The sequence below is a fragment of the Psammomys obesus genome, unplaced genomic scaffold (assembly GCF_907164565.1).
Source record: "Psammomys obesus unplaced genomic scaffold, mPsaObe1.curated_primary_1811, whole genome shotgun sequence".
NCBI classification, from domain to species: Eukaryota; Metazoa; Chordata; class Mammalia; order Rodentia; family Muridae; genus Psammomys; species Psammomys obesus.
The window spans coordinates 18,198,291-18,225,794 of NW_026596079.1; the positions used below are offsets into that span (position 1 = coordinate 18,198,291).

The window sequence follows — 27,504 nt, forward strand, 5'->3', positions numbered from 1 at the left end:
ACCCCCATAGCCCAACAAAGCAAAACTCAACCTTCAAAAACTGGATGGTAGGAGGTGAAGAGGAAGGAACCTAGACAGAAGGCTGCAAGAAGAGGCAGAGGGGGCTCCGATGCAGCGACGGGAGAGGTGGAGAGCGGCGTAAATCAGTGCAGTCCTCCAGAGTACATTCTGTCTATATTCAATACAGTCACATGCACATTCCTTGGGACCAGCACTCTGACTCCTGGATAACTAGGCTGGAGGAATTCCCACACAGCATCTTCCCTTGGGCAACATACACAGGTACCTTGATCACAGGTAAAAATGTGCATGGATATTAGAATGTAGCAGTAAGTGAAAAGAACCAAAAAAAAAAAAATCACTCTAACACCATACCATGTGTGTGGATCAAATGCGCTTAAGTTTACAGGAGGGACTGGAAAGATGGCTCAGCAGCTAAGAGTGCACGCTGATTTTGCAGAAGACCCAAGTTAGGTTCCTAGCATCCATCTCAAGGGGCTCACAATCACCTGTAACTCCAGCTCCAGGGCATCCGATGTCTTATTTCTGACCTGCCTGCACACACACACACACACACACACACACACACACACACACACACACACCACAAACACATACTCCTCAAATCTTTAAGTTTTACAACAGCGTTGTTGAGAGGCCTGCACTGGGGAGGGGGGTGGGTATGACAGAGAAGACTTGAACAGATCAATGGTGATGACGGAGCTGAGCATGGAGCTGAGAGGCATAATTAACTCTGGCCACCTAAGAGCCGAAAGGGGGACCAACTAAATGCCAAGCATAAAGCCAAGAAAGATGGCGGAGAATGCACACTGGGTTAAGGAGTTTAGGGAATACTCAAGGATGCCTGAACAGAGGGTTTCATCCTGATATGAGTCTTTTTTTTTTTTTTTTTTTTTTCCAAGACAGGGTTTCTCTGTGTACTCTTGGCTGTCCTGGACTCACTTTGGAGACCAAACTCAAAGCAATCTGCCTGCCTCTGCCTCCCTGAGTGCTGGGATTACAGGCGTGTGCCACCAGGCCTGGCTCTGATATGAGTAATAATTCGGCAACTATGGCAGAGAGAACAGAGGTATAAATTCACCAGAAAGGCCCAGCCAGCCACTTGGACAGTCTTGGATACACCCACAGGTTCCAGGACTCTAAAGTTCTTTCCACTCTAGAATCTAGGATGTGCTTCCTACCTGGCCTGGCCCCAGCTCCATCTGTCTGTGAGGTCAGGCCAAGGGGCTCTCTGGCCTTGCACAGAAACTGCTTCAAACAGTTGATGGTGTAGGTGCCGACAAGGGTGCTTCTCCCGAAAGCCCTCCAGTCCACCACACAGATGCTCAGCGGTGGGTGCAGAAGCTCATCTTCAGGCAGCTCCTGCAGGAGAGGTGGAGGGGAGACGCTGAACCTGGGGAAGCCGTGCCTGCTCCGCCCTGTGGACCCAGCTACAGGCAGGCAGCTGAATGTTTGCTTCCCTTCTCCTGGCCTTGACGTTATAGTCCTCAGACCAGCTCTGCAACTTGCCTGAACTCTGGGGGACTGTCTTCCCAGGCCAGGAAATAAGCGCTAAAACTGTGATGAATATTTTCTAATAATAATTCATTCCAGGCAGAAATTCCAGAAAGATTTAGATTGCAAAATATCTCCCGTATTTCCATGGCAGTGTTTTCTTTTCTTTTTTCTTTTTATGTATGAGTGTTCTATCTGCACGTAAACCCGCATGCCAGAAGAGGGCATCAGATCTCAGTATAGATTGTGTGAGCCACCATGTGGTTATGGGAATTGAACTCAGGACCCTAGGAAGGGCAGGCAATGCTCTTAACCTCTGAGCTATCTCTCCAGCCCCCCCCCCCACCACGTGGCAGTGTTTTCAACTCTCTTGTTTTGTCATTACTGACCAAAACAAAAACAAAAACAAACAAACAAAAAACATTTCAAGCTACAGTTTAACTAGCCCCAATATTTGAACTACATGGAGGTCAAGCCATGTGTGGAGTTAAGGGGACAACACTCTACACACTTGCCCCCCTCCCCCACTGCCCCATGAGGATCCATGACTTCCGCTGTGGAGGCTTGCAGGCACTGCATTCTTTAGTGATCACTTAGAACAAACATCTGTGATGTTGAGTGGGTTGAACAAAAAAAAAAAAAAAAAAAACCTTCTTTTTTTCATAGTTAGTTCCAAACAATAGGATAAAAATATGTGTGCTGAAATACTGAAATAAATAAAAGCACAGCTGTCAAGAGATATAACTTTACACATGAGAACCACCAACACTCTAAACACAAGGAACGTTATTTAAATGTGGTCATCGAAGTACGTTTCTACAGCGTATTCCATAGCCAGCAGTTCTCAGAAGCAACTGGAGGGCCTGTTAAACCAGGAATGCCTGTGCCCCGCTCTAAACACTTCTTGGTTTGGTAGCCTGGGCTAGATGTGATGTTGTCTATTTCTTTTTCTTTGGTGTGTGGGTGGGGACGAGGGGGGCAGTGAGTACTGGGTATTCAGCCCAGAGCGTCACACATGCTAGGTAATCGCTCTGCCCCTGAGCTACATTATCAGCCCTATCTTTAGTTTTTATTTTTAAGACAAGGTCTCAGCTGGGTGTGGTGACACACCCATGCCTGTAATCCCAGCCTTGGGAGGCAGAGGTAGAGGCAGAGGCAGGAGGATCTCTGTGAGTTCAAGGCTAACCTGCTCTACATAGTAAGTCTAGGATAGCCAAGGCTAGACAGAGAATCCCTGTTTCAAAAAAATAAATAAATAAAAATAAAAATAAAAATAAAAATAAAAAGACAAGGCCTCACTAACTCACCCAGGCTAGTCTACAGTTCTCTTTGTAGCCTGGTGAGGCCTTGAACTTATGATCCTCCTTCCTCAGTTTCCTGAGTAGCTAGGATGACAGGCCTACACCAGATGCTTAGCTGAGAATGTGCAGCAGGTGAGGCTGGTGTGTTCTAAGCAAATGTTTTCTAGCTTTCTTCGATTCATTCTATGATCTAGACCCAAACATCTAAACAACAGATATCTACTTTACTCTCATTCTGAAAGCCTGGCTACTTGTGCAGACTGTGTACATCTGAAATCTTGAAATACCAACCCCCATCCCCCACCCCCAGGCCAATCGGGAGAAGGAAAAAACCCTTAGCACCCGAGGGAGGAGAAAGCCATACCACGTCAAAGGCCTCTGCCTGCACGGTGAAGTTAGGGTTGTTCTTGTAACTCTGGATCACACAGGACTTCACGCCTCTTCCCCCACATTCAATGAGAACCTGTGGCCGGTCCACAGAGAGGAGCTGTACCTTCTTCATTTCCCGGACTCCCCAGAAAAGGACCTGAGGAGAGGGCGGGCAGAGTCAGAGAGGAGCCTGGTGCATGGCCAATGGAAAAGGCAAACGTGACTCCTGGGAGTGAAAGTACGGCCTTTCAGCTGCAGACTATGTAGCTAGTGGTAGACCCTGTCCTGTCCAGCTCAGCTGGGTCATCTGCCCATCATGCCACACCCCTTCAACTCTGCAGGTGGGATGACCGCCCCTTATGAGTACTATGGCGCAAGCCGCCCCTCTTCCTGAACCATACCTCGACGCGGTATTTACTCAGCACCGGGCGGATGTTGGAGGGAACAGGATAGATCTGTGTGAAGTCAGGAGGGCCAATGGGAGGGAGGCCCTGAAGCCCAGAAGAAGGGACCTGTCACACAAAACAGCCGTTAGCAGACTTGAGGGAAGTGAGGAAGAGTAGTCTGGCTAGGCAGAACTTCCTCAGCAAGACATCTTTACAAGGACCTGGCAGCATATTGACCTTCAGACTGACTTTCAGTCAATCACTAATGATAAGAACCTTGATTGACAAGCAGGTAGTGAGCACGCCACGGGTATGCCACCCGGCTGGTAAGACAGAGCTTTCAGTGAACTTACAGCAGATAATGGAGAGGAAAAACCCCTCAAGTGCATAGATGTTCACAGCTTGAAAAAATTGTAGTGATGGATGCAAAGAGGGCTGTGAGCACATCCTAAACTTTTGATGCTTAACTACCCACTACCCCCAGAGACTCAAGAGCTCCAGAAAGGTCACAGTGCACAGCTACAGAACAAGGTTGTATTTAATGAAATAGAGACTTACTGCTAACCAGTGAAACAGAAAATAAAATCTTTTGAGTGAGGAACTCAGGAAGAAAATGGGTCACTTTTGTGCCCTTGGTCACAGTGAAGCTACAGGATAATCAGCACGTTTTGTAGAAATATCCCACAAAGAACCTAGACAATTCCACTAGAGGCAGGGATTTTCCCACATGTGGGCCACTTTGCCCTCTCTTTGAGTCCTACCTCGCTGCCTCATGTGTCAAGAAGCCTTCCCAGACTGGATCCCAGTTGTTGTGGCCATTTTCTGCCCTCTGTCCTTTGACTGCACTGCATCTTCTATGTAGGTAAAAGTGTGGGGGTTGGGCAACCAAGTGCAGAAAGTAGGCTTTTGTGAGCGACGCTCTGCTTTCCTTCTTAGAGCCTCAGAAATCCCGCTGGGCAACACTTCAGTCCTCCACCATCTGATGCTCTGTTAATTACTGCTTTGGAGTCTATGGCTCACCTCTGCGAGGATCTTGTCTGCCTGAAAATTCTACAGCACTTGGCCAAGAGGAACTCTTTCTTTACTTCATCTTGTTCTCCAAGCACTCAGGCAGTGCTGCACATACTGTGGCTTCCTGATACATGTTTACGAGCTGACTGACACATTAGCTTCATGTGCTAGAACATGCCTGACTGCTCATCAAAACTGGCAGAGCGCAAACCAACACCCGTTTCGTTATTACAGACACATTTGGGTTGACCATGGCAGACGTGGTTAGTCTAATTACACGAAAGCCCAGAAAAAGACAAGCAGACTCTACAAATACCAAACAGGCCAGAGATAATGAGGCTTTGGAATGAGCCAGAAAAGGAAGCTGGTACAATGAGGACGAGCGGGTACCCAGCTGCCTGGCCCCGCCAGCGTGAGTGGTGCTGTCTGCTGACGTCACCTCACCTGGGCCACTAACTGCTCCTCTAACTTTGGCTGTAAAGCCACGGAAGAGCTAAGAGGCGCGAGGACAGGCGCTATGTGTTTCTTCTCCCTTGTAGTTCTTAGAGGGCATATAGTTATGTAAAGTCGTGTGTATATATAAGACATGAAAGTAGACGTGAAACTGTCTGGGTGAACAGAGGGGACTAGGATGAGGGGGAGTGGGGAGAAAGGGAGGGGACATTGTGTACGAGTAACCTTATGTAACCCAGCACCATGCATAACGAATAAGGAAAAACCAGCTGAGGCGGTGGCAGGGAACGAGCCTCCTGTGGATGTTCTTTTCATTCTATTCCATTTTGACTTACGGCAACTATGCATATTTATGATGTATACTTTATGTATAAGGCGGAATGGCTCTTTAAATAGTGAGGAACGATCAGATGGGCCACTTGGACAGCTTTGGATATCGATCATTTCTTTGTATGTGGATATTAAAAACCCTCAACTTCTACTAGTTGTGTTTGTCCTGCCGCCAGAGGACGTTAGAAATTATCCCTCCCACCCAACTGAAAGAGTTAATCATGTTTTCTGTACTCCACTCTCATCCTTCGAAGGCTCCAAGAACCATTATTAAAGATGCTTTATGAAATGACATCACTTATGGGGCTGCAGAGATGGTCCAGCAGTTAAAAGCACTTGTTCCCTCACAGAGAACCCAGCTTTGGTTCCCAGCACCCACACGGTGACTTACAACTATGTGTAACTCCAGTTCCAGGGGATTAAATACCCTCTTCTGTCCTCTAGAGGCAGCAAGCATGCAGAAAGCGCACATACACGGGTGCAGGCAAGTGCGTATACACATAAAATACAAACAAACGTTTTGAAGGCAGATTTTAAAAAGAGGAAGTGTGTTTCCTTATCCTGGAAGTTCTGAGATGTCAGCCTGAGCAACCCCCACAAAAGGCATACATTATGACTTTAAATATTGACACCCCCCCCCAGCTTCCATGGGATCCCACAGTGTGGTGGAGCGGCTGACAGCCAAGGTTAAGCTTCCTCACAGTGCAATGGGTCTGTGTGGCCTGTATAAATGGTATGCAGTTGCTCAGTGCATGGGACCTGGGAAATGAGGGACTGTTATGAAGGTGAAATCGACTCAGGGGCAAGTGGAATGACTTGTGAAGGACAAATTGCTCTAATATCCCAGGGAAGATGAAACATGAGGAGCTCATAGAAGATCTGGCTGCACGAACGGGTCAAAGGTGAGGCAAGTAGGTACCTGGTGCAAAATTAGGGATCTCTGCATCTCAGCCCTGCCATTGGCAGAGTGCAGACAGGAATATCCACATCTCAGAGCTGCTGTGGAGAACTGTAGAGAAGCATGTCCAACACTCAGATGCTTTCTCCACAGAGAATGCGTTAGGAGTGAAGGCAAGCTGCATGGGCCTTGCAAAGAGCAAGGCTCCACCTTGAGTTGCCTCTTGTTGAATGGAGTCCATTCTGGATTGCTGCTGTGTAGGGTGGATGAAATCCCGAGTGACTATATTGTTGACATGACCACCGCCATGTCAAGTACTCCAAGGCCTCAGACCCATGGGACTGGCAAGGCCTTCCCCTGGTCTGAGGATAGATATTGACAGTATATGCACCATGAAACAACCACAGCTTCCTCCCCGCAGAGTGTCTACAGCCTGAGACTGCTCCCTGACAGAGAGCCCTACTGAGAGATTAGCTAAGCCACACCCTCATTCAGCAGTATATAACAAACACTGGCTTTCCAGCCTGCTGTTGTTTCTCCATCAGAGTGCACGGCCCACGACATCTTGGATTTTTTTTCTCTCCATGTGTTCTTCATTTGTTATTTCCCCAGTTCCAGAACTGTGCAGGGTGAGGCGCTGGTGGCTTCAAAATAATTCTCTAGAGGGAAACAATATCAGTATGGGCTCCAATTTCTCTGCATATTGTTATATACAATGTCCATAGTGAAACAAAACATGGTGTGTGAGGAGACAGGATAATGTCGTCAAATACCACGAGGAAACACAACCAAAGAAACAGATCCCAGGGGATCTGGGTAGCATCGTCACCAGACATGAACTCCACAACAACAGTGCTTCATCTGTCCAATAAAAGACACGACGAAGGGTTTCAGTAAGAAGGAGGAAATGGAAATTCTATGACCGTACATACAGCCACCAGAAATAAAAATCTTGGCGAACGTTCACATTTTAAAGGAACAATAATAAGAATAACACACAACTTCTCAACAGAGAAGGGAAGCTCAAAGGCAGAGCAGCGTCTGGAATACGGAAAGAAATTTGTCACCAACTCCGGCAAACAAAAAGATCTCAGAGGAAGTATTTTATTTTGGGTCCTAGCTGGAACAGTAAATGTGTGAGTGCATCTCTTCTAGACCTAGACCAGGGAGACACTGCAGCGGCTGGTGCTCCCCAGGAAGGAAGCGTGAGAGCAGGGATGTGTGCGCACTGACGTGTTAGCCACCAGAGGAGACAAGCGCCATCTCTGCCATCCTCTGATGACTCAAGAAGAGACTCCCGGGGTCTGAGCAGAGTCTTCCAGAATATCCAGAGTCTTCTTGTTCTCCTGACCTGTCTGTCACCAGCTTCTTCCAGGTGAATGGCAAAATCCATATTAGCATATCCTTAATTGATAACTTTCAAACAGGGAGAACATACAGAAATGCTATGTAAAAAGAATCCACTCACTTAATTCAGATCACTAGTGAGATGGTTTAATGAGCAGCAATCACAAAGGAGGAAAATCCGACTTTCTTCAAGCCGGGGGGACTTAAGCAAAAGGCAAGAACAATACAGCTTTTCCTTAATCTGTATCAAAGAGACAAAGATTTAAAGTGAATGGGAAAAATGGACAGAGCTCACATGATGGTAAATGAAAGGTTCCTGGGACGTGGGATAAGATCTCAGAAGAGATTTCTGTGGCAGATATGCCACAGAGGTCTATAAACGCTACACGCTGAGCAACTCCAGGGGCTGCAACTCTTGGAACTAGGAATGGCCCCTGCTTGGGATTTGTAGGGAACTTGCTCTGCAGTAAGGCAAGACAGCATCTCTAGAATTTGGAAAGTATGGCAGACAGACAATGGAAGCAATCTCTGTGTTTTGTCTGCTTAGGAACATTCCTCGGGAATCCCCACACACAGTAGACCCTGGATAAATACATGTTTGGATGTATGGATTGATGAGCAACGCGATCCTTGTCTTCAACTAGCTGACCCAGGAGGTAAGGACTGATTCAGTTGCTTACAAGCATCAGGCATGGACTGAACAGGAAAAGAGGCAAACGAGCAGGATGGGAGTGAGGTGGAGTGGGCAAGCTGGAACAGAAACCTGTTGCTCTGGATTTTGATAATTCATTCTCATTGGCAGGTAAATGGCTCTGCAGGAGCTGAGGTGGGCAGAGAGGGGAGGTATTTCAGAATGAGTTAACAGCTTGCCTAAGAGCAGGAGAGTAAACTTATGAGCACCAGGAACCTGGAGTGGCGGCGCATAAAAAGGATATGGCGGCTGTAAGGTAAAATGCATACTAATATGTGACCCTGAGAAAGGAGTTTGAGGACAACTTTTGAGACAGCTTAAAAGCCAGACTGAGAATTTTATATTCATGTATAGTCTGGATTTTTCTCTCCATGAATTATTGGCCATTATAATAAAAACAAAAATGGCTTTGGAAATGGCAGGTTTTTAAGAAGACAGTTTAAAGACATTTTTAAATGTTCTTCAGAGAGCATTTACCATGATAGCAGGTATTTTAAATCCCCAAGAGAAATGTTACAAGAAGCACTTCTCAAACTCTGTTCACTGCATTTGAGAGGAGGAAAATTCCTTTAAGAGAAGGAAATTTTTGTAAATGGTCTCATTTACCAAAGGAGTGGGGAGCAGCCGAAGACGTGAAGAGAAGAGTGGCATGATCAACTCAAGTTCTGGAAGGGATGTGGAGAATGACAAAAACAGGAAAATGATTGACATGAGAACTAAAAGAAAATTCCAGGAACAGAGAAGATGAGAAACAGGCATAGAAACAGCTACAGAGCTGCTCAGGCCTTGGCCATAGTTACCGCGTACAGAATTATGCCTGCTTTCAGAACTCAGCCTGAGGGCCAGAGCTAACATCAAGGGATGGGCTAGGACTGAGAAAAGAGAGGGGCAGTTAGTGTGGGTGGCTGACAGAGACAATGGATTTGATGGGTACATAGAAGAGCCATGCCATCAACTCCTGTGTCAGGGGAGTATTTCAGCATGGGAAGCAAGGAAGTAAATCATCCACAGACCCAAAGAGGTACTAGCAACTGTGTCAAATGAAGTGTGCTCATTTGACAGTCCAATGTGTGCTCAGCATGCCTGAGCTCCACCTGCTAAGACAGTCATGTTGACAATTAAGTCACTTTTTGAACAAGTGATCAAATGAGAAGTCCGAATGAAACCCCTGAGGATTGCCTCTCCTAAGCTCCCTACTTCTGGCAACGCTCCTTTATAAGTCTCAGCAGTGTGTCCAGTTCATGTCATCTTTAGGGGTCAACGTGTTCGACCCCTCATTGAAGGACTACTGAGAGACTTGGAGACTTGGGCTAAGAGCGCTTATAAAGGGTAGCTCTGGGCTGGGAAGAGCAGTGCCTAGATCCAGCTCAGCTAACCTGGTACCTCAGCGTTCTCATGCACACCAGGTCCACTTCTCAAAGTCAGCCACCACCTCCCTCGACGGTCAGTGCTCTGGTAGCCTTGAAGAGAATGTGGACTCCGCTTTGTTTGTTAAAAGGAAATTTTAAACGAACTGGGTGAACTGTAGCTGAATTCACTACAGCTTCAGTGGGAGGCTCTGCCTCAAAAAATAAAGTGGAGAGTGATTGGGGAACACATCTGACACTGTCTCAGGCTCCACATGCACACATACATGTACACATGAACTTACATATGGATGCACACAAATATGTACAAATACACACAACACATACACAAATACACACAAAAAATTGTTATTGGAATATGTAATATGAAGCAATTATTAAGCTTCCCATTCACTAGATTTGGAGGAACTGAAGTTCTAAGAAGACTCAGGAAATGCCTTTGTGTAGCCATTGAGTCTGAAACTGCTATCTCTTGGGAAGGGAAGTTTATCAGTTGATGTAATATTATACCGGGACAGAAAGCAAAGCCTTAAGGGAGAGCAGTAAGGGCAAAGCTGCTTGTGTCCAGATTCAGCGTTGTTTGGTATCTGTCTGGGTGTGAACCAGAAAAGCTTGCCTACAACTTATGACTCTCATTTGAGGAGAGACGGGAGCAGCTGGCTTGGAAGATTGCCTTCCGTTCCGACATCCACACACCTGGCTGGCACACGCCTATCTGGCTACAGATGGTGTTATTGGAGACCACTTATTTTATCACCCTGGCATCCTAAAACCTAATGTTTGTAAGAGAAATGTCTTCCTGGTTCTTCTCCTCTACCCTGCTAGACTTCCGTACTCGGAGCGGAATGAAGCTAGTTTTTGATTTCTCATCACCTGACTCCTACTTAGGCAGACTCAGTTTCCCCGGCAGAGTTTACTCTTTCTCCAAAGCTGCCGTTTTCTCCATAAAACGTTCTTCCTCAGGTGACTTGGAACACAGATGACAACGTGTGATTGGGCGGTCTAAAGAATGCATCACTGCATCTGATGGCAACACCTAGGCTGCAGATGCGAAGAGAATTTGGGTGTGAATACAAGTGTGTCTAACCAAAATCTATCTCTACAATAATTAACACTGCCTAGACCTCCATTTTGGCTAGAAACCTGTCTACCCGGAGTCTAGATTCTGACCTGCCATGTTGACTATGTCGTTGCCTTTCTATCCTTTCCAATTTCTAAAATCAATAGCTGGGAACAAAGGTCTTATTACCCTCCCACCCACATGAGGGTACACAGAGAAGGCAGCCATCTATAAACCAGGTAAGCCACATCTATCAGTGCCTTCTTGAACAGCCAGCCTCAAATGTGACAACATCTAGAAAACAATACTGGTTGTTTAAGTTCTTCAATCAATGACATTCTGCTATAGCATCCTGCATGGACTAACAGAAAAGACTGGCCTGATCCAAAAGCAAAGAGTCACCAGTGACTGAAGCCTCAGAGAGGGTAGGGTCCAGTAGAGTAATTTCCAGCAGGCCCATGCTTCCTTTTTCTTTGTTCTCAAGTCTCAATGGTTCTCTAATAGACAGCCATACTTCAAAAACTCAGCTTTTCTTCCTATGAGAGGGTTTTTGTACACACACACACACACACACACACACACACACACACCACCCATACACCACACAAACACACACACACACACACCCTCTAGGACTTCAGGAAAGGACTAGAAATTCTTTGGCCTTGGGAAACAATGTGATATAATGCAAGAAGTGAAAGATTTAAAAGCCAAGGTTCAGAGCTCAGTTTAACTGTCTATCTACAGCAGGAGATGAGGTTGGCCAAGTGCTGCAGCCCTCAGTTTGCTGTCTCTCAAGTGGGAATGGTAATGTGTGTCTCCGGAGGCTCAGGATGGCCTAGAATGTGGACATATATGAGATGCCACAACTATACCTTCAGGCACACAGCAACTACAACCACAAATGTCCAATGCCTTCTTTTGTCATATCTGTATACGGTCTGATAGAACAGGGAGGGACTTTGATATAGCTCAAAACACTGATGACCCAACCCTCAAGGACCTTTCGTTCTAGGATTCTGATTATGGTGCAGCAGTTCTGAGAACACCTGATGTTATCAAAGCTTTTGAGCATCAGCTTCCAGATGCCCAGAAGAAGATCCCCCGCAGACATGGAATGACAGGGATGGACCAGGCATTGCCTCACTAAACATCACATCCAAGAAGCTGTCTCTCTGGCCAAGCAGGGCAGAAAGACATCTGGTAGACATGCCCTGGACATCTTACCTGCAACAGCTCAAACACAGCAAGGAGGTCCCCTCCAGAGAGGTTCCCACAGAAGATGGGGTGATAGCACAGCTTTGGGGGCACATAGTCCTGGTCAGCTAGCGTCACAACTGGAGCAGCCACCGTGGCACCCAGATATTCTGGTTTCCCCTGAAGAAGAAATGAGTTTTTAACGGGCATCTACTATTTCTGCTCAGCATCAGTGCAACTTAGCAAATCATTTTTACAATGTTGCCAGCATCGTTTCCTTCTTACCTTCTACCAGGCACCTCTTGCCCACTCTTACCCTCAGCGTGGGGGGAGGGGGCAGAGGGTACTCTCAGGATCCCAGTGAAACACTAAAAGAATAACCTTGGGGCTTTCCCTGATCCAAGTCTCCTTCTATAGAGAGATTAATGAATGTGGCTGACCAGAGTGAATTGGGAGGGGAAAGAGAAACTACAAGACAACCACAGACATTCCAGAGGGGTCTCTGCTGTGAAGAGGATCGTGAGCTGCAGAGCTAAGTAACCTGTAGGTGTGTGGTCTCAGAGCTGCCTCTCTCTAGCTTTGTGACCTCTGCCAGGTACTCAGCCTTTCTGAGGCTCATAAACGGGGCTAAAGCTTTTTGTTTGTTTATGACATTACAAGAAGTAATGTAATCTTAGATATCGTTTTTATTATGTGCTTAATATACGGTGATGGGCTGCTAATGGTGATGACTGACGCCAGTATGTTTCGGTGAGGGGAGTAAAAAGGGGAAATTACCTTTGCATGTGTGTACCTGTATGGCTTCAAGTTTCTTTGAGAGCTGCTTGACAGCACTTGCCTCTTCCCCAAGACAGCTCTCAAGAGTCAGGTCCACGCTCCTCCAGGAGAGGCAGGAGCTATAGTAGCTATGCTGTTTTGCTATTTATCTCAGGAATCATAAGAATTCAGGTTCCATATGGGAGGGGCTGCCTGCTTCCTCTACTGCCGCATCCCCTCGCCTGAAAACCCAGTCGATGTGCATTTGCTGAGTGACAGATGGTAGACAGATCTGCTTAGTTTAAGGACAGTGCCCATGTTCGATTTTGTTTTAGGCCAGGTTTTAGCAGCCATGCCTCGTTATCGTCTTTGGGTTCACGAGCCAGCGCTTGCCTTGCTGCTAGGGAAGGGGGTGGAAACGGCTTTAGCTCAGCCACACTTGAAAACAAACAAGCAGGATAGCCTGCTGCTATCCGTTGGGAGAACGAATGGAATGGATGGAGTTAGGACAGTTTGGCATAAAATGAGTGATCTGCTTAACAATTAGTTTGCTAATCATTCTTACTAGAAATAGTTAACTCAAACTAGTGTTAGGAATGTAAGAGTGAGCATAAACCCAAGCAGCAGCCAATTCGCCAAACGGGAATGCATTTCCTATAGTGCCAGTCAACCCTGAGGGACCACAAGCCACTGGAGAGTAAGAGGAAGTTCTAGACTGAAAACATGGGCCAGAAGAGCTCAATTCTAATAATCTGATTATCATATTTTAGTTCACCCTAAAGGCAGCCTAGAGACATAAACAAAAATCTTATGTATGTCTCCCCATATTTCTCCAGGGGGAAAGCACAAACTTTCTGTATTGTCTTTCTTTCCTACAGTTCTTTATATTTGAAAGCATTATTATTATTATTATTATTTGTGTGTGTGTGTGTGTGTGTGTGAAGGAAATGGCACCACTGAGTGGGGATCTTAAAAGAAAGTGGGGATCTTAAAACAGCAAGTGGTAGGCAGTACAACAGCTAGCAGGCAAAAAATTCCATGGATTTCAGATTTCTTTTCAAATAGAAAACAAATACTTAGGGTGGGAAGCATGTTCCCGGGAAGAGGAATAAAAGGATATTTACTTTGTGGGTCTTCCTCCAAAAAAATCAGTACTGCATGCTGAACAGGGGAAACTGAATTTCATAAATACATACATCAGCCCCAATTTATAGCAGGGATGACGGGGTGGTGGAGGAAGTGGGGAGGTGGGGAGATATCATGCTCACAGCACTGAATGTGCTGAAAAGAGTAGGAGTTGAAAGTTCAAGTCCCAACCCTTTCTCTTGCTAGCTGTGGCCTTAAAGAAGGCATTAGAGAACTTTCCAGATATGTCCTCCTTTCTAGAGAGCAAGAAGGGCTGGACAAGCCTTCATGTTTCCCAGGGTCCCTGCAACTCTTGTGAATCATGCATCTTGTCTCTCCTTGGCCTTGTCTCATCCCAGGGTTAGTGGGAGCACACGAAGAGTGAGGAGGCTTTGGGAAATCTTTTCAAAACAACCATTGTGCTTTATCTATTTGAGATTCCTCAGGCAGTAGAGATGTCAAGTAAAAGATAGAAATCTCTGTCATCCACCGTAGACTTAACTTCTTCTTAACTTAAAAAGAATATTTGTTTTAGTCACTTAGACCAACCTGTCAGCTTTGGGGGTTACCCAAGGTTTCAGAACATGAATGTCTATGGAGAGGAAGACGTTTGGTTTGTAATTGAGATAAATATGCAGTTGCAGGGCCAAATAAAGGAAGAGATCCAGTTACAAGGCTGACTCCGTGAAGATGCCCATGCATTTCTCTCCAGCAGGACGAGAGCAGCACAAACCATTTTCCAACAGGTTCGGAGGAGTCTTATAAACAGCAGGAACAGAGGACCAGCTACAGGTTTGCTGTAGTTGTAGATTGGCTTTATGTAAGTATCACATCCTTACAGAAGTGGGCATTGACTGAGTTTTGCTGATTAGGTGGGATTTTGATTGTACTTTAAAGGGAGCTCTGAAGAACAGACCTTAAATAAAGCAGTGACTATCATCATCATGGTTCTGTCTATCATGGTGTGCTGTGGTCAAAGCCATCACCGGGTGCATCAAGGGTCCTGAGCCCTCACAGGGTCAGGACTCTATTGACTTTCGAATAAAGTCAGCTCAGGCAGCAGAGCATTTGGAAGAAGGAGCAGTCAGTGCCGCCTAAGGACACTCACCACAGCGTCACTGTCGTAGAGCTCCACCACCACGAGGGGTGGGGACTCCGCCAGCTCCCTCTCTTCACCGTGCAGAACCAGCTCGTTGAATAGCAGCATCTGGTTCCAGGTAGGAGAGAGAGTCTGGGAAATGACCTGGAAGAAAACAACGAAGGAACTGTTCAACTGAGTCATTCTACAGAAACATGGAGGGCAAGGAAAGTCCGTGGCTGCTGTTTGTTACATGCAAAGTCACAGTCTCTGGCAAACGTTGTATCCGTAATGTGTTATTGGCGGAGTACTGCTTAATGACACATTTGCATAAACAATATTGGTTCAGCCTGGGGTTAGGATGGCGTCAGTTGCTTTTTACTGAGTAATTATTGTCTGCTCCCAATGTAGCACTGTGCACGCAGTGTCTCATTCAAGCCTTGAATGAGTACAGTTGTATACACGCACGTCAAAGACAGAGAAACAGGTTTACATAGGCAGAGTCTACAGGCGATGAGCTCAAATTCCATCTGGATCATCCACTTCCACCAGGTAACACTACTAACACCTCTACTTTAGGGATCCCCTCCCCTGAGAAGGGGGAGGGGATCAAATACAATCAAAGTCCCTGATGTTGACCTTCAAATCCCATATACTCTATGTAGGAGTCTACAGCTTTGTGGCTTGCACTGACTGTTTTGAATAGCCTTCAGAGCAGCCCTCACCATCTGACATGTCATCTTTCTTTCACAGGAGTTGCTGCGGCAGCAAACCGTGACCTGGGTAGTGGGCTGTACCACCATTCAAACAGAGGAGACTAAAAATCAAGGAAGGATGCTAGCTTGAAGAATTGGGCCAGAACCATCAGGGTCTCACCAGAATCAGCCCATGGCTCTCTTCCTGGACTGTTCAAGAGGGATCTTTGGAAGGGAGAAGGTTATCGAAAATTGAATTTCTTCCTGTGTTTCTTTAGATATTTGGAAAAAGGCCAATTTCGCAAGAGTGAAAGGCTGAGCCGTTTGCAGGGTAGGTGGTCCCACACCTGGGCAGACAATGCCCCATCAATACGTGCAGCCTCTACTGGAAAGAGTCCACGGGCACAGCTCTCTTCCAAGCTATACAACCAGATGGGTTTCATAAGTGAAAGCATTCGGCAGCTGCTGGATCCTGGGGAAATTTCCACAGCACCTCTGAACTGTTCCTTACCCGCCATTGCCCACTCCAGGAAGGCTGAAAGAGAGGACTGGCCTTCCCTAACCCTCAGACTCCCATAAAACTGCCAGCTCAGTTATATAACCAGCCAGCTCCAGTTACGGCATTAAATTGTTTGCTCTGTGGGCACGGAAGAATATCTTTATAGTTCTTTACATAAGCCGTAAGAGTATTGTGTGCCTGTGGTTTTCTTCCCTTCTTGAGTTTTTATTTTAGAATATTTCATGTCTCAGATACAGTGAAGCTTTAAAATGCTTCTGAGGAAATCTCACTTTTCTGACATAAAAAGATTCTAAATTCAACCAACCGATAAACACGAGTGACACAATTGTAATGCAAAGCTGTGTGCTTTTATGTCGGTCTTGAAGAGACAGGTGAGCCCTCTGTGGCATGCACCTGACTGACAGAAGAATGTCAAAGCATTCTATAACCTCCACAAGTATCTTCCCTATGGGAACATTTGAATTGCAGCCCTGGAATGTGGCTGGAAATGCCATTGAATAAGATTCCAGAAGCCAGCATCCATTCAATCTTCATCCACTCATTCAACTTGCATCTGCAGTGGGCTAGAACGCATCCTCGGCATAATGGGTGCTTGACAGCCATTTTGCATGGACAGATGAGAGGGAACTGACCTGTCCTCCAGGTTGCCGCCATATGTAAAAATGTCACCTGGTCGCTTTAGAGCAGTACTTAATGGCTCACCCGAACAAATATCTCCTACGTCTTTGCTCAGCTACTCAGGATTAGCCTTGTTTCTTAAGGGATTCCTTAAGAAGCTGTGCACTGAGCTGAGTTTACAGCAGCGGTTCTCAACCTGTGGGTTGCAACCATCAGAAAATACATTATTTCTGATGGGCTTAGAAGCTGAGACACTGCTCAAAAGTAAAATTACAGTTACGAAGTCATAATGAAAGTAATATTATGGTTGGGGGTCACCACAACATGAGAAACTGTGTGGAAAAGTTGCAACATTAGGAAAGTTGAGAGCCACTGAGTTAAAGCATCATCTAGAAGTCTAGGATAAGACTTGGCTAACACTGTGAACAGTTAATCAGATGTCCTGGATAGAATATGGCAGTAGGAACAAAAACCCTAAAAGGAATCCAGGTTTAATTAACCACCTTATGACCAAATTGCACAGATGACTTAATGTCTCCAAGCCTTACTTTCCCATTTTTAATTGGGCTAACACCCATCTTGTTTGAGGTAAAAAAAAAAAAATATTCATTGCCTGGCATACAGTAGGTGCTCAGTAAATACTTGCTACCCTCCCTAAATGCATTCCATCTCAGTCCATATTTGCTGATAGTGAGTAAACACTTAGGGGAAGGGATGTGGTTCTGGAGTAGAGTATCTGCCTAGTATTTGTCAATCTTGGGGTCCAATTATTTGCAAAACACACACATACACACACAAATTGCCTACCTATGACAGTCTTGGCACCACTGGGTGATCTTGTCTAACCATCATGTCTTCAGGACTAGGCATCAGTCTCATTGTTGGGAAGCCCAGGCTTAACAAAATCCACTGTCTAAGATGCCCACCCTCCTTCTCTTTCTGTCATGTTCCCTTATTCACATCTGACACCTCTCCTCTTCAGCTCTCAAACCCTTTCTGTGTAGGAGCTTTCTCCTCCTTTCCTTTATCCTTCAAGTCCTATTTCACCATAGTGTCTGCAGTAACTCTGAAACATCCCAGACCATCAAGTCACAAGACCATCAAGTCACACCTGCCCCTTACAAAGGACACCCTTTAGAGGCTGGTTCTTTGGAGCACTAGGAGCTCAGTTCTCCTGGGAACCAGTGCCAGCCCATAAGGATGCTACCTTATGAACATCAGGCTCTGCTGTTCTGGCAGGGTCTCACTCGGAGCATGAAGGAGGCCTGCCACAGTCCCAGACCGGGCCATCCAATGTAGCCCAGCATCCAAGGAGAGAGAAACCTGGGGGTTTTCTAACCAAAATCAAGACAGAGTGGCTAGGCCAAGGTGGTCTCAGAACTGGGGAGACCTCAGTCTCCATCGTGGTCCACTGTGTCCAAGCTGTGCAATCTCTGATTCTCACTTCTTTATCTCCAAGATGGGAACATAAGAGCATGTGTCCCCGACTTACCGCAAGGGGCGGGAAACAATGTACAGAAAATGTTTATTGTCGTGTCTGGCACGTGAGAGCTTTGGATAAGTGGCAGCTACTATTATTAGCAAAAGTTGGGTACGTGATCCAAAATTAGAGGAAAATCCAAGGTTCAACAGAACCTATTTCCCTTTCACACAATTATTTGATAAGCCAACTCCATCTGTTTCTTTGAAATATGAATCTAAATTAAACCAAGGTGCTGTGTGGAGATGAAAACCAGCAGGACAGTTATGTGGCAGTCCAGTGAGCTTACTCAGACTCCTCCAGGGTCGCTTCAGAGGGCCTGGAATTGCATGGTTGAGGCAACTGGATGGTCCTTGGACCTGCCTTCTGAGACAGCTCTTGTCTGGGGATGGCAGCTGCAGTAGCAGCCACCAGCAGCCATCGGGTAAAAGCCGTTTTAAGCTGTCAACATTTCGTGTTTTATGAGGGAGACGTATGTGTCACTATCATGCCCAGCACAGATGAAGGCAGTGAGACCTAAAGGAATTCTGTTTAGCATCATCTATCTAGTAAGTAGAAGATGCTGGATTTGGAACCAGGGAAACAGAACTCCATGTTTGTGTTTTGATTTGGGGTGTGTGTGTGTGTGTGTGTGTGTGTGTGTGTTTGTAGAGGGAGCACATGTGCAGATGTACATGCGTGTGCATGTACATGTATGTGGAGACTAGAAGGCCATCACTGGTGTCGTTTCTCAGAAGCCATCCATCTTGTTTTTTGAGACAAGCACTCTCGCTCATCTAGGAGTTGGCTGGCAAGCCAGCGAGTCCCCACAACCCTCCCATCTCCACCCACCACCCCCGTGCACACCTCCACGCCTGGCTTTTTACCCAGGCTCTGGCGACAAACTCAGAATCTCCTACTTGCACAACAAGTGCTTTACAGACAGAGCTATCTCCTGCCCCTCTCCAGGACCCAAGCGCACAATCACTGCCATATGTGTCCTCTCAAAAATCATCAGAGAGGAAGGTCTTCTGCTTTCTCATTCCCTTTACACAATGAATAAGGTTGGAGACACCTTCCTCCCAAGGACTCTCTGAGACAGATGAACTGAGCTCCCCATGTGACTCCTGTAGGCCTCTGCTCAGCCCTGCACAAAGGGCTGATGAGCACAGTACAAGCAGCCTATCAGCCTGGAGGACCACCTCCCTGTCTGCAGGATCAGGTTCTAGCCTACTCCCTGTCTCCTAGAGCCCATGCAGAACCAGTACTCAACAGGCACAGCCGCTGGTTCCCATCATGTTCTTGGCTTCTGTGTGATAAACCAAAATATAGTTAAATCTATCAACTAGGTCATCGGGTTTGTCTTGGAAAAGAATGTGTGCCTTCTTGACATCAGCCAATATAATGGCCCCCATTCATCGGTCATTTATGCACCCAACTTTTCACTTGCTCACAATAGCTGTTTTAGAACCACAGAAGTGGGGCCTAGTGAGCCATTTGTCTGGAGACACACAGCTACAGAGACAAAGCAGAAGATGGCCTTGCATCTGAGATGGCCAACTCTATATGATCTTACTCTTCCCCAGCCAATGACTCAAGAACAAGAAAGGCTTTCATGAGTGCGACCTAGGGAGAAGATACCTGCAGGACTTCCACTGACTAGGAACCCTTTTCCAAGCTAGAGCTTAGTGTGTGAGACAGGCAGGAAGCAGAGGAAGTGACCATCTGCCCATCTCCTGTAACACAGCACCTGTCACCAAGGGGTGTTCTCCAGGGGAGAGCGCTTGAAGCACATCTCTGAGAAGCAGCCTAGCTGATAAGTGTAAAGTTCAGAACTTCCTAATCAGAAAGCTAGACCCTTCCCCCCCAGCAGGTCCCCTGAGGTGATGACAGACTCAGGTCTCAGGAACACTGTGATGGTTCCTCCTCTCTCATTCTTTCGGTGCCCAGAACTCCTGCAGGTGCCCAGGGCATGCCAGGTTCCTTTTATTATTACTATTTTTTCTGCCTTTGTTTTGGCATTAGGACTTGTCTATCTGTCTTAGGTAGTGGCTCAAGGGGACCAATAGATCCTCCCTGCCTGTCCTTCCTGGCCCACTGGCTTCTGACTGTGCACTGGGAGATGCAGCGGGCAGTGGAGACAGGGGCGGTCCTCATCTTTCTTTCCCAGGCTCTGCTCTGCATCAGCTATAGCAGCAGTGGGATGGGGGCAGGGAGGCTGCTGGCTCTCTGGTTACCTTCGTGGTCTGGCACTGTGACAGGAATGTGACTTTGGCAAAGGGATCTGAAAGTCCATTGCTGTCAGCGGCAATGAGGCTCCGGGCTTGGTACATGTGTGCCCTCAGCTGGAAGACATGCTGGGCTGTGGAGAAATTATGGAAAGGGCAAATGTTAATGGGCTTTCAGGATTAGTACGCGTGAATGTGTGTCTGCAAGTGTCAGGAGGCTGTGTGTCCACCGGAAGATGACTGTGATATCAGGCCTGCCCTCCTCCGTGGCCAGGTGGAGCTGTGAAGACAGAGAAGAGGGGCTAGTGCCAAAACTTCGGAAGCACACATTCCACCCTGAGGTTTTGTCCCATTGTGTTTCTTCTTAATCATCATCACGATAACCACGTGAAATATGGAATTATCTCCTCATTAATAGATGAGGAAAATAACCCCAAAATGGATGATGTAATTTCCCAAGTGAGCAGAGTCCAGATTTTTCTTCTGCCTAATTCCAAAATCCACCAGTTCCCCCTAAACTGTTGTGTTTTAGCAAGCTTAAAGAAGCAGCCTGGCTCCCTAGGAATCTCTTGTTTATGAGAAAGAGAGAGAGAGAGAGAGAGAGAGAGAGAGAGAGAGAGAACATGCGCTTGTGAGCACAAATGCCTATACAGGCTCGTACTCGGGTGTATAAGGTGCCTTACAAATAGCTTTTACTTTTAATAAACTCAGTAGATGTATTGAGTCATCCATCCACCTGTTCTTCTACTTTGCTAGCCAATGGCATTTCATGTGCCTACTATGTAGAGTTTTGGTCTTGATCTCTAAGGCCCAGTCAATAGAAACAGGACTAAAACTGTCCCTGTCTTTGGAAGATTCCTAGGAAGGCAGAAGATAGATGAGAACCAGATCACAGCGATGGAAGGGTGTGGTGAATGGTGTGAGGGATCTGGACAAAGGGTCTGGGGAACAAAGAGCAGGAGTGAGCACATGTTGGATAGGATGGAACACAAAGGGAGAGAAAGCTTGGAGGAGGTCAGCATTCAGTGGAGAATGACAGGTCAGCTGGCCACATTCTTTGGTTCATGGATCTCCCCACCACTGGGCTTTCCAACTAACCTCTTATATTCACATTCCCTCAATCCCTTTTGCCTCCGTACCCACCCATTTCCACATCTCTGAAAGGTGCTATGTTAGCGTAATCTATGTCTTTGTGTTGTCAGGAGAACTTCTGTGTAGGAACCCTGGTGTACCCACAGGTTCTAATTACTTAAACGAAGACCACAATACCCTATGAACATTCACTCCCCAACCTTCATCAATTCCCTTCCGGCAACTGCTAGACATAAACCACCCATGTCTATGCAGGAACCTGAACACAGCCATCTGTAAAATGGAGGCTCATCATAACTCCTATGAGGCTATTATGGAAGGCTGAGGGCTGAGGACGGTGCCTAGTGCTGACTGAGGTGTCCTGAAGAGGCTGGTGTGCTGTTCCTATTGGTTGTTGCCCTATCGCCCATGGTGGTGAGCAGCTGGAAGCGACCTGGGTATCATCACAGCAGAAACGGACAGGAGAAGTGCCAGGCAGCTCGGTGAAGCAAGTAGAAGCAGCGGCTTAGTTGTGTACACCGCAAAAGAGCAGGGTCTCAAGGATCTAGTATATAGTGGGAATAAAAAAGGCAAAATACCACAACCACGAATGGCTCCTGTGAAGTAAGATTATGAACATCCACGAGAACAGGTCATAGTCACCAAATCACATTCAAATCCAAAGGAGCTGATTCCAGGGGAGGTGGCTCTGTCCTTTGAGCAGAGACCTTCAGGGTGGTGTTGGATAGGCAGGGATGCAAGCCTCAAATGGCCATAGCAAGGATAAGGGATTAGTCCGTTTCAAAAGAAATTTGAAAAAAAAGTTGGCTACTTGGTGTGGAAGTAGGTAGTCACATGACGTCAACCCTGCAGATGTGCACGAAGCATTGAAAAGTGCAGTAGGCCACATAGGACTCTTGAAGGTGTGTGTGTGTGTGTGTGTGTGTGTGTGTGTGTGTGTGTGTGTTTAGGAGCAGATGATAGCAGAGTAAGGAGGATAAAATGGTAGGTCAAGCTTTCAATGGCCAGAAGAGATGGAAGGGATGGAGTTAAGGAGACAACAGTGCCCCCTGTAGGTGAAAATTGGAAGAGCCAGCTGGCCACACACTGCTGGAGGGATTAAAATGAGGAGTGGGTAGGACCTTGCAGCCTTATGTGGGCGGTGGAGAACTTGACTCTGACAGACAGGGTGTGGAGGGACAGGGAAGGCCACATGTCAAAGGTAATTTCTTAGTTGAGTGTCATATGACCCGAATATTTCTGTCTCTCTACCCCATGCCACTGTCTGGCTTACGTGAGGACCAGCATGGAGCCTGCGAATGTAGCAACCCTTTCAATCCCCATCTTAATCCTGCAGGCAATAAGGAAACTTGAGCTGTGCACATTGCCCAGTTAAGTCCATGCCGGCTCTTATAATGCGAGGCTGTGCAAAGTAAGCAAGCTAGCAGACGGAGAGAAGTGATTCTTCGGGGCTCAGTTCTAAAGCCCTCCTTGTCTCCATAGACACCAATTAACTCTGATGCTGACAGGCTGGGCTCTGCTGACAAGAGAGTCCCTTAAAATGACAGCAGTAAACAAAGCAGTGCACCGCAGGTGTCACAGAGATGGCAGCTGGGAGACGTGTTAGTCCCCATACTACCAAGTTCAGCAGATTCGTCAGTTGGACTTGGGGAGGATCCCATTCCTGAGAGAACACCCACCAGCTACCCCTGGGGTGACTCATCTTGAGATATTAGCAGCTCTTCTAACTGAAGCTACACACCAGCACATTGCACAACTCTAGGGGGCGCCATTTACTTAGCCTACATTTGGGGTTTCTTCAGAAACCTTGAATCTTACCAGCTCTGCTCCTTTGAGATACCTTGCCTGATTCCCTCCCCATGCTGTGTCGCCCCATCTCCTGCCTCCTGTGGATATGAAAGCCACACCTGGATGTCCTACTTGAAGATAAAATCACCTCTTGCTCATCTCTACAACCCCTGCCAGGTTTTCCACCATGCCTTCCAGATATAGATGCAAGGTAATTATTTGCTGAATGGCTATCCTCTGGAGCATAAAATTTCACCAGTCGGTGTGGAAGGCAGCCAACTCCACCAATGTCAGTGCTCGGCAGAAGGTCATTAGGTAACTCCATAAAAATGACATGCCGCACGGCCTCTCAAAGCCTCAGAAAAGCCTCTCTCCTCTCCTCTGGATTGTTAGTGGCTGAAACAGTGAACAGGCCTGGGGCTTTGCACCTGTGTAGCTGTTTGTATCTACAGAAGCAGGAGCCAGCTCAATGTGGGTGTTATTTACCCCAAGATAAAAAGCTCTCAGTGGTTTAATAGAAGGCAGATAAGAAAGTAGTGTTTTGGAAATGGTTTGCCCAATCCTTCAGCAGATGAGTGATCACGGGCAATTTCTGGGTGTCTCAAAAATGTATTCTCCACATCTGTGAATTAAAGAATTCCCAAGGTTAAATGAGATCTTAGGCATAGCATGTACGGCTCGGTGCTTGGCACTTTGTGCTATGGTTTTCCTCCCAAAATAACCCACTGTGCGCTGACACTGAGTGCAGACTATGAGCTGAAACACTGTACGCGTCTCCACAAGGCTGTCCTCCCTCTCTCACTACGGAGCCGCTTGGAGTGCACTGTCACTCAAGGTCAACTGACACCGAAGGATGTCACGCAACAGAGGAAACTTAGTGTGTCTGCAGCGTTCACAGCTTTGGCTCAACTCAAAACTCAACTTCAGTGGAAGTGGAGATAAAACAGCGGCTTGCTTTGTCTGGAGTTAGCAGCTAAAAAAGCACAAAAGTTAAAGTGATTTGAAAACAGAGCAGAATGCAAATGTCAGCGTTAATATTCAAAATGGGATTCAAATGCTATTGAAATGTAAACATGTTGGTGATGAAAGTAACCGTATGGATTAAATAGGTCCATAAAACATGCTGCCTTTGTAGAAAGTAGCAGCCAAGCCAGGAACTGGGCTGCAGAAATATCAGTGACTTCACCAATCTCAGTTTGTACTGGGTTGCTGAAGCGATAAGCATTCAAACCTCAATGCTGTGTAAAAAGGAAAAACAAAAAACAAAAAACAAAAAACCCACCTTAATTTTATGAGTCATGTTAGCACAAGAAAGTCCTGCTTAAAATGCAAACTTATTTTAATGCGGTTCATCTACCAAGAAATCCACACTGTTCTCTCTCTCTACTCAGAGAAATGCATAAAATTTACTCCAGGTGTAATGCTTTTAAATGGGACATCTCTTCCCATTTGGGAGAAGGGCATGCTTGGTCATTGTACTAATGAAGGCAATGGAGTCGGTCTCAACTGAAACGACACAGACGCATGAATGCTGTCCCCACACAGAAGCACGTCAGAGATGTCTCCTGTCCCCCTTTGCTCTGTGGGCACCATACCTTGGTAGAGGAGGGCCGATGGAGGGTGATAGGTGCCAGATGGCTTGGAGGGCATCTCTGCTTCATAACCTGCCGGCAAGTTGTCCAAAATGGCACTGGAGTATCTGGTGGAGCCCAGCCACAGATAGATGTCCACTTTTGCCTGAACAGTCCAGCCAGCTGGCCGTTTCCCAGGAAGCTGTGAGAGAGGACAAGGAAGGCTGTTTTATTTCCATAAGACAAGCGTGGGCTCTCTCCTGAGAAAAGGGGTCCTCCCTGGACATACACCTCAAGGTTTGTACAGAGGTCCACACCCCACGGCTCTGTCTATATCACAAAAGTGAAAGAAATGGCCCCAATGGTACCTCTGGAGGACTACCCTGGTTTGGAGGCCTGAAGCTTATACACGCATTCTGATAACCACTGCCAGGCCCTGGATCACTCAGGTGTGCTTATTGCCCTGTTTCATAGATGAGGAAAGTGTCTATATTCTCTTAGTCTTTAACTGAGGCACCCAAGCCTAGAGCCTGGGATTGATCATTCCAAATGTAGACTCTTGGCTCTGAGCCCACATCCTGCCTCTTCAGGCTCTTCAGTTGGCCTTGCCTTCCGCAACCTTGGCTACTCGGGTTGCAACCTGAGTTTCTGTCCCTCACTTTATTCAGGACGGCCTGTCCTACTCTCCTATCCCATGCTCTGTGTGAGGGAAGACCTGCCTACTCTCCTTGGCCCTTTAGCCTGGCAGACACTTTCAGATCCTTCATCCTCCTCAGGCAGTATGGCTTTAGGCTCCCTAAATTCTCTGCTTCCTTTCCTTCTGATGAACTCAGTTGTAATATAGTGTGTGTGTGTGTGTGTGTGTGCGCGCGCGCGCAAATGTATTTGTGGGGGTTCATACACCCCAAGACCACAAGGACAGAGACTGATGTAGTCAATATACATCTTTCGTTTCCTAGGCACACCTGCACCTGTCCACACCTGCACAGTTCCAGGTACCAGCTCTGGCTGTGTTGAGGGCATCTGAGCAGGGCCGATGACACTTAAGACATGGCGACTTCTCCAGGTTCTGTTAACTCTTCTAAGCGCCTCTTCACGGCAGGTTTTAGAATTGTCTCTCAGAAACTTCTCCCCTGCACTGACTTCTTTCCATGGAGGACCACGAAGTCCTACTACCACAAGCCAGAGCTTGTTCTGACAACTTCCAAAGCACCCACAGGGAGGCTCTGGCTGCAAATTTAATATGGCTATTTGCCTTTGTAGCTTGCTCTGAAGATTCCAGCAGCGGATTTGGAACAACTCAACCACTGCAAGTGGTGCTGAGCTTTGGCCAATGGACTGGGGCCAGGGAGCATCCGGTAGTGAGGCTTAGCCAGGTCCTCCAAGAGCTCACATCTGGACACTGGCACTCACTCAAAAGACGGATACATAGTTTCTATTGTTGACTTGACTGGGTTAATAAACATCTAAAAGATCAGTGAGCTACGCCTTTGGATGTATCTGAGAGTGTCTATACAGGACTACTTGGCAGGAGTGAAGGTGATACAGTCTGACAGCACAGAGGCGTATGTTTTGTTGTAGTAACAGCATTTCTTCTGCTCTTTGTAGACATCAGTTCACAAAGGCAGGATTTGGGGCGGGGGGGGGGGGGGGTCCTGGTGCATCACAGTGATGTTTCCAAGACATAAAAAGGAGTACTTGGTGCCAGAGAACGCAGCAAATGTTGTTTTTTTTTTTAAATAAATATTGTATTCCCCAAAATAATGATGCTTTACACCCATTGAGAACTTACAGGAACTAGGCCCTGGCCTAATGTTTTCCTCCTGCAGAACGTCTTATCTCCTCATGTTTAACAGGCCACTGTTTCCATCTCACAACAGTTCTGCAATACTTTTAACGAGTGTATTTTAGAAATAGAGAAGATGAATTTCAGGGAAATAAATGCAACTATCTAATGTCACAGAGCAAGAAAGGCTGCGTGCACACTCATCAGCTCTGCGCAGAACTCCACTCTGCTCCTCACACGCGCTGTGTGTGCCTGTGTACACACATTGCCCGAGTATCTCGGTAAAGTGCAGCTCTGACTCCGTGGGTCCAGGGTGGAGTGTGAGCTTCCTTACCTCCTTCTGTTAGAGCTGAGCCTGCAGGCCTACAGACCTTAGTTTTAGGTATTTAAGTTGCATGGCTCTTAACATACTAGGCTATAATCCTTCCAGGTAGCTGACGTTCTTTATTCTTTAATGATAAGCAACAGAAAACATCATTACTTTCTACTGATAGTAAACAAACTATGAGTGTGTGTGTGTGTGTGTGTGTGTGTGTGTGTGTGTGTGTGCACGCGCGCGCACTTACAGTGAGAACCAAAACCCAACTCAAATCCTGCGAAAGTCTTCCACAGGATCACTGCTGTATTACTAAAGTTCACAACATAGGAATTTTCCAGACAAGCATTCCTAAATCAAAATTGTTCTCACTCATCCAGGTTTGGTTTATTCAACCTTTTGGGACTAGAATGGAGAGCAGATAAAAAACAAACAAACAATAAAGAATGGAGAGGCACATAAACAGTTCTGAGAGCCCACATCAAAATCCTTCATGAGATGTTATGCTCAAGGCTTAGCCTTTCTCATGCCTCATCTACCTCCCACC

General features: G+C 46.6%; 1 protein-coding gene across 3 annotated transcripts in view; it reads right to left on the reverse strand.

Moving 5' to 3' along the window:
• Fer1l6 (fer-1 like family member 6) overlaps positions 1–27,504 on the reverse strand; it is a 150,845-nt gene that overhangs the window by 40,318 nt on the left and 83,023 nt on the right. For all 3 annotated transcript variants that reach the window (XM_055626273.1, XM_055626272.1, XM_055626271.1), the window contains 7 exons: positions 24,880–25,057; positions 20,414–20,538; positions 14,915–15,049; positions 11,956–12,105; positions 3,587–3,697; positions 3,181–3,342; positions 1,203–1,383 (listed from right to left, as the gene is read on the reverse strand). In XM_055626273.1, coding sequence (XP_055482248.1) covers positions 1,203–1,383; positions 3,181–3,342; positions 3,587–3,697; positions 11,956–12,105; positions 14,915–15,049; positions 20,414–20,538; positions 24,880–25,057 — 1,042 coding nt within the window. The remainder of the gene's footprint in view (positions 1–1,202; positions 1,384–3,180; positions 3,343–3,586; positions 3,698–11,955; positions 12,106–14,914; positions 15,050–20,413; positions 20,539–24,879; positions 25,058–27,504) is intronic.